At 32.2% G+C, this 7,272-nt stretch overlaps 1 protein-coding gene across 2 annotated transcripts; it reads right to left on the bottom strand.

The window, feature by feature from the left end:
* Window positions 1–3,537: 3,537 nt before the first annotated feature.
* On the bottom strand, window positions 3,538–6,206 carry LOC107962472 (F-box/kelch-repeat protein At1g22040). 2 transcript variants are annotated; one of them, XM_016898881.2, is made up of 2 exons: window positions 6,025–6,206; window positions 3,538–5,250 (listed from the first exon to the last, which is right to left on the bottom strand). In XM_016898881.2, exon 2 carries the CDS (start codon window positions 5,231–5,233, stop codon window positions 3,818–3,820), a length of 1,416 nt encoding a protein of 471 aa, XP_016754370.1. In that variant the 5' UTR covers window positions 5,234–5,250; window positions 6,025–6,206; the 3' UTR covers window positions 3,538–3,817. The 2 variants fall into 2 exon arrangements, with proteins under 2 accessions (XP_016754370.1, XP_016754371.1); XM_016898882.2 differs by having other exon boundaries at window positions 3,538–5,243; window positions 6,025–6,183.
* Between the last annotated feature and the right edge of the window lie 1,066 nt (window positions 6,207–7,272).

Genomic DNA, 7,272 nt, shown 5'->3' with positions numbered 1-7,272 from the left:
ATGTAGTTCATCTAATATTTTAACTAATCAATATCACCTTCCATTGGTTGGTCGGATGCATTTAAATTGGGTAAAAACTTTACCCTCTTACAGAAATTAGTGATGAATATAGACCTTATCAGATCTTAAGTGTAAATATTCTTATTACTTTTAGCCCATATACAAGCTGTATCCTTTAAGATGTTACTGAAATCCTCACTAATGTAACTGAACTATTCATGCTCATTTCAGTTATTACTTTCCCATCTCTCCATCTTTTCTCTAAAATATGTTACAATATTTTTAGAATATTCTATTGCAACCAACTATTCATCTTAATACCATACAAGATGATAGCAACATAATATCCGATCATTGTAATGCTCCACTAAATGTGTGTATAGTTCTAAAGCTTTCTCTTTTATCTTTAAACAGCAAGAAAGTAGATCTAATTTCCTTTAGCACTCCAAAATACACACTATCATCCCGTTCTATAATATCCAACATAGCTATTGCAAACCAAAAATAAAAATTAAACTAACATAGGAGACAATGATCAAATGAAGAATTAACCATGGGAATATCCTATAACCATACAAATTTCCACAATATCATCTCCATTTAAAAAATTAGCAGACAAGGCAACTGCTAAAGTAAATAAGTCTAAACATTTTAGTTGCTAAAATGTGTCTTCACATAATCGCCTTTAGACCTTATTTAAGAATACTTCTCAAAAATACTTTTAAGACACAAAAAAACACTTTTGAAACAAAAATATTTCTAAACAAGCTGCTTTTTGAAAGAAAAAATGCTTCTCCTTAAATCAAAAATTGGCCAAAAAGTACTTTTTTTTAATTTCCCTCCAAAAATGTTATTTTTAAATCACTTTTAACAAACATTCTTAAACTACACCTTAGTTCAATTAGCCGAGCATATTCATTTGAATCAATTTTAGATCTCATCCATTTTTGTTTATTTTTCTTTTGTGATTTACTTTAATTTTTAATTATGGATATCTATTTTTGTTAAAAAAATAATTTTGTGGTGAGTTCAGTACATATAATTGATAATTATAAAATTTATATTAAACCAATTAATGCATTTGAGACTTAGCCATCCACCCCACAAAACAACTCCATCATGGTCCCTAGCCACAAAGCCCTCCCCCTCCCCCTCCCCTTAATTATTAAACCACTTATCATACAAATAAAAGTCTTAATTTATGATATATTACTCCTAGAGCTGAGTTGAGTAAGAAAATTGAAAATATATTTGAATTATAATGTTGGGTTTATTTTTAAATTTGTGTGATTATTATTTAAATTTATTCAGTTTGATTTGATTTTTAATTTATAAAATAAAATAAAAATTACTATTATCCGAACCAAGCATTACTTTTTATTTAAATTATAATTTTTTTATAATATAAAAAATATTTTTATACACAAACTAGTACCAATAACTATTTTTTAAAAATATTTTTTAAAAATCAATAAACCGAAACCATCTGAAGCAATAAAATTCGATTTGTTGGGTTGAATTACTTCGATTAACTTTGAATGGAACTGTTAGTACTGTAATTATTCAAAGGTAAAACTTTAGTTGATGGTAAAAGGAATAATGGGCTCACTTTGAACCCATCCAAGTAGCTTTCAGCCATCTGATTTCCATGGTGCCGAGTGATGACTTCGTAGATTAAGAAGAATCAAGGGAGATCACTTTGAACTGATTAGACAGCATTTTGATACTAAAGATGATGTTATTTTAACGAAAGCGTTTTTGGAGAAAAGCTTCTAAGAGATAGTTATCTTCAGTCCAATCATGAGATGGAGGATCTTTGAGGCACACAATTGATAAATCTTGCATACTCATAAGATGGATACCACCTGAAGATGATTGGTAGAAAGTAAATATTGATGATGCAGTTTGTCAGAGGTCTGGGCATGCTTCAAGTGGTGGACTAATACGTGATCATCATGAGTTTTGGGTTGCTGGTTTCTCAAAAAATATTGATTGTTGTTCGGTAATTAGGGCTGAACTCATGGGGTGCAACTAGAAAGGGTCTAAATAGCAGAGAATTTCGGTCAAAAGTAAGTGATATTTGAGATGGATATTATTGAAGTTATACAAGTGATCCAAGTAAATGGAGACGAGCAATATTATTCAGTTGTGACACGAGCAATTAAGGATCTACTTTAACGTCCTTGGATGGTTCAAATGTCACATATCTTTAGAGAAGACAACAGGATAGTTGATGGTTTGGCAACACCATCATTCTCAAGACCTTTGAGTAGATTTATATTTATGCAACCATTATATGAAAATTTTCAACTATTCCATAATGATTATTTTAGAATGACTTGGACTTATATAATTTAATTTTAACAAAATCCATCTTTTAAATAAAAAATTAAAATAAAAAATGCTAATCTTTCGTCACAAATAATATGCTAAAATAAAAAAAATACTTTAGTATAAAATATATAGAATTATAATCCATCTATATAATTGGAATTAGAATTAATGAAAAAGCTAACCTGCTAATAACTATAGACGACGTCTATTCCTGATCTCATCTTAATTAGTTGGGCTTTGAGTTTTTTAGAAAATGTGATTATGTGGATCTTTTGTGATAAATTGAATTTTAATTTAATTTTTAGATTAAAATTAATCTGGTATGCACCTTCCTACTCATATCTTCATGAACCATATGCAAAATATTATCTGGTGGCTCACCATTGCAATGTGATCAAATTTCATCTTAATTTTTGAGGGCCAAAACAAAGTTTCATTATTTTGAGATTAAGGACTGAATTGAATATTTATTTTGAATTTTAGTGGTTAATTGGAAATTTTTAGGAGGGATGAATTTTTAAATGTCACGTATGAGTTTTCAAGCTGCAAAAAAATTAAAATTAATAAATGATTTATTTTTAAGTTAATTAATTATTAATTTAGTTGTTATATTAAAAGAGATGGCTCATTCTTTTCATAATTAATAGTTGGTCTAAGGTTTCAAATCATTTCATGTCCAAGTCAAGAGGCGGAAAATATTCAAAACATTCTTAAGTAGTCCAATTTCATGTATGGAGAATATAACATAATGCTTAAAACTACTCATAGTTCATTCTCAACCATAAATAAAAAGATAAGGTACTTCAATGCACTTGAACCCAGATCCTCATGCATTGACAACAATACTCATACCAATCGAACTAAGACTCAATCAATTATTATATTAATAAATTTTGTAAAAAATATTCAATAATGAATATAAGCAGAGTGATAATAAGGTTGTAAAAGTACGATTAAGAGTGATATCAATTCTAAGTGCTTATATTTCTTGGAAAGCCGAATCTAAATATTTGCACTAGCCATAAACTACAGAGGAAGAAAGACACCAAATTTGAAGTAAATTAGCAGCCAAGCAATAAACTTAGTTTCATGTGTGTGTATATATATCTCCATTTGATTTTCATTTCTTTGTGAAGTTTGGCACAACCATGCATTACTGAGATAATAATGAAAGGTGGAAAATGAATTAATAATGAACTTGTATACTTATAAAAGCTCTATATGCTCATATTATAATCAAGACGATAGAATTTCCTTTAATTTACTACAATGCTATTTACTACACATTGAAATCGGCTGGGATCCTTGCATTAGATACTAACATCCGGTAACATGACCGAAGGTGAACCACAGACAAATGACAATCCCCAATTCTGAACTTCCGGACAGGGTATATTATCTTCTTTAGAATTCCCTAACATCATTTCTACAAATTCCAGGCAATAAATATCATAAATTGCATCCTACATCGTGCTTGATTCACCTATATGTCAAGTACCAGACAACTAACAAGTTCAGCAGAGCCGAAATCTCTGGCGGCAATAACCTTCCAGTTAACTGTTTCTGATTCGGTAAGTGAATCAGGAACTCGGTTTAAGGAACTATCTGAAAAATAAGTCGAGCTTGACAGCAAAGGACTGAACTTATGCTGTGGCTCAGCCTGGAGAACGGCAATGTCATGATTGGGATCTTTCGTGATGACATGAAGCCTTCCATGAAATCCAGCAAGTAAAAACGGAGATTCCGAATTAGAAAAATCATTAATAGGGACATTTCCAATGACAACCTTCCAAGCATCATCGGTTTGATCATACACCTTTATTTTACCCCTATCCAATGAGCCGGAAGCATCACAAGCATATAATTGACCATCAAGCACAACACTCAACTTTGTACCTGCTTGCTTTGAAGGCCAGCCCTCTCCCATGCCACTTGGCATATCACCCCATGAATTTGTTTCAGGATCATAAATCTCACCCCCGGCATCAACGATGAAGGGCCATGAATATAAACTCTGAGCTACACATAACCTACCCATATATGAAGTCATTCCAGTGGCAATAGGCTTCAACACGTCAGCCAAAAAGGCATTAGGTAACTCATGAGCTCTTGAGCATGGCATACTTGGGACTTGGGACCAAGTACTGGTGTGGGGATCGAAAACTTCAGCAGACTGAAGAGGAGTCAATCCACCTCGGCCTTGACTAACTCCTCCTACAACGTATAACTTATCATTTAAAATGCTCGTCTTACAGTAGGCCCTACCTATTGACATAGGAGTCATTTCGCTCCAGGCATTTAGAATTGGATTGTACCGCCAGACATTTTTCATGGTAGAAACTCTAGAGAATCCCCCTAGCACATAAAGACATCCATCGACAGTACCAATGCCACAACCACAAAATGGTGCATGATACGATCCATCCTTCTGCCCAAGCCAGCTTTTTATAAATTCAGCAACTTTGATGCTAGGTCCCACCATGTTCCATAAACTCTTCCGGGATTCTCCTTCAAAAACGGCACTCGGAATTGATGGCAGCCTCTGCCATTTCCTTGACAAAGGGTCCAAACCATACCATAGAGGCTTTTCCTCGTCAAGTTTAGTTAACACATATAACCACTCCTCTGTCTTTCCAAGTTCTTTTCTCAAATTAAACAGTTGAGGGCTCATAACAGTCGCCTTCCACTTCTGTGACACCAACCTTAAATTGAAGTAGTGAATTCTAGGAAGTCGAGCAAGGATCTGCAATGACAGCTCATCAGGAAGACAAGGAATCAATCTTGAGTTATCTTCATTCAAGCATGAGGACTTATTTTTCTTGCACGTTCCACTTTGTAAGACCTCGTTGCAGTCATTTATCGAACTCCTTGGTGCAGCCAAGCTCAGAACAGCCCCCATGAATTTTAGCCTGCTTGCTGCAATGTTGATGTCATTGGACTTCCATTGATCAATGAAAATGTTACAGATGAAAGAACCGAAGTAAAACTATAAGATGCAATGCTCATTATTAGACCCAACAAATGCATCTTCAGGCCATTCTTTGACTTTCAGCTAGCACAAACTTAACATAAATCAAAAGGAAACACCCTTTACTCCTCTTTCTTCTCCTAAAAGCCAAGCCAAAGTCTATGAAATTCGATTCAACTATTCCCCCAACCTCTAAAGTCTCTACCCCCAAAAGAAAGGAAGACAATATAATTAAACTAACATAGCATTGGACTAAATAATTCATTTAAACCAAGTTCCCTGCAATTGTGTTCAAAGATTAATCCCCATCACCTCCGCCCCCCCCAAAAAAAAAATTACATAGAAAACACTGCAAAAAAAGAAAAAAGAAAAAAGAAGACCCTCTTCCCCAATTTACATCACCCATCAATACAAAGAAGAAAGATATATAACACTTCTAACTCAATTTCAGATCAACCCACCTAATGATCATAAAACTTTCACTGCTAATCATACTGTTAATTTTTCCCAAACTCAACCATTCTACTTCAACGTCATCAACAGATAATTAGTGAAAGAAACAGAAAATTTTTACAAAATAAAATCAAATGCAAGAAAAAAAACCATAATTCAGAATTTTAAAAGAATTGAAGGAGAAACCGCATGAATTTCAGGTGCATTTACTCGGATCTTTAACTGGAACAAAAATAAATAAATAAAGGAAGGGTTGAGTGAAAAATTACCTAACACTCAGAAAATAGTAACATCCAAATTAGCAAGTGAAGCGATCTATCAAACCCAAAAGCGAATTTTGTTGGGACACTGTGTTTGCAATTGTAAATACTAAATTGCAGTTCATTTCTGGCTGCTCGAAATACATATAAATAATAAACAGAATCAGCAAAAAATAAAATAAAAATTTAGGCAGACCGATCATGATAAAATAATAACAATAACGTTTGTTTACGCTTTGCCACGTTTACAAACAATGCCAACGTGTATCACAAAAATCAGGATTTTTTATTTTTTCCTCATTTCTTTATTAGTCAACGTGTAAATTGATTATATTTTATTATTCTTACATGTGACATCTCATTAATGGTTGTTGTTAAAGTTGTGTTTTCACATTACGAGGTTCTTTTCGTTTAGGCCCATAAATCTTTATGGGCTCATTAGGCCCAGGATTAGTTTCACCCCTTTCATTTTCATCTTTAAATTTTCGGATTTAAAATAAAAAATGGAATTCTAGAATTGGTTAAAATGTGATGTTACTTCTTATACTTTGACAAAATTTGAGATTTAGTCCTTGTTCTTTATAAGTTAAAAATTCAATGTCAGACTTTTTCAATTTGAAATTCGAGTTCAATCATTATCGTCATTGGTAATTTTTATCAAATTGTTTTGCTCGGTACAAAGGAAAGAAAATTAGAAAGATGGAAAATTGAAGGATTGGAAAACTATAAGGATGAAAAATATAAATTTTCTTTTCATAAGTGTGCTTGGTAGGATAGATGGAAAAATAGAAAAAAAATACAATTTTCTTTCTCTCTGTTATTTGGTAGAGTTGAAAAGTAAAAGAAAAGAAATTAAAACAATTGAAAAATATTTAATTTGAACTAACATACACTTGTCTCTCATTTTCTTTCCTTTCATAGTTCCAATTTGAAAGAATTGATTTTTTATGTATTAAGACGAAAAATTATCACTCTTATTTTCTTTCTTCTCACTTTTCTTCCTGTAACACCCCTATCCCGTATTCGTTGCCGAAATAGGGTTTCGGGGCATTATTAGAATTTACATATCATTTAACAAAAAATTTTAATTAAATACTTACTGATTCAATGCATCATATAAATAAACATATTACCGTTCAATCAATAACTTGGCACTTGTTTAAGTATCAAACAACAACATTGTTAGTATACTTGTACATATTTCATATAATTTCAACATTGATATACCTATTTTCTCGACATATCACACTTAAGTTT

This window comes from Gossypium hirsutum, chromosome A06 (genome assembly GCF_007990345.1).
Source record: "Gossypium hirsutum isolate 1008001.06 chromosome A06, Gossypium_hirsutum_v2.1, whole genome shotgun sequence".
NCBI classification, from domain to species: Eukaryota; Viridiplantae; Streptophyta; class Magnoliopsida; order Malvales; family Malvaceae; genus Gossypium; species Gossypium hirsutum.
The sequence above is the reverse complement of the archived record's forward strand: the minus strand, read 5'-3'. Positions and strand labels throughout refer to the sequence as shown.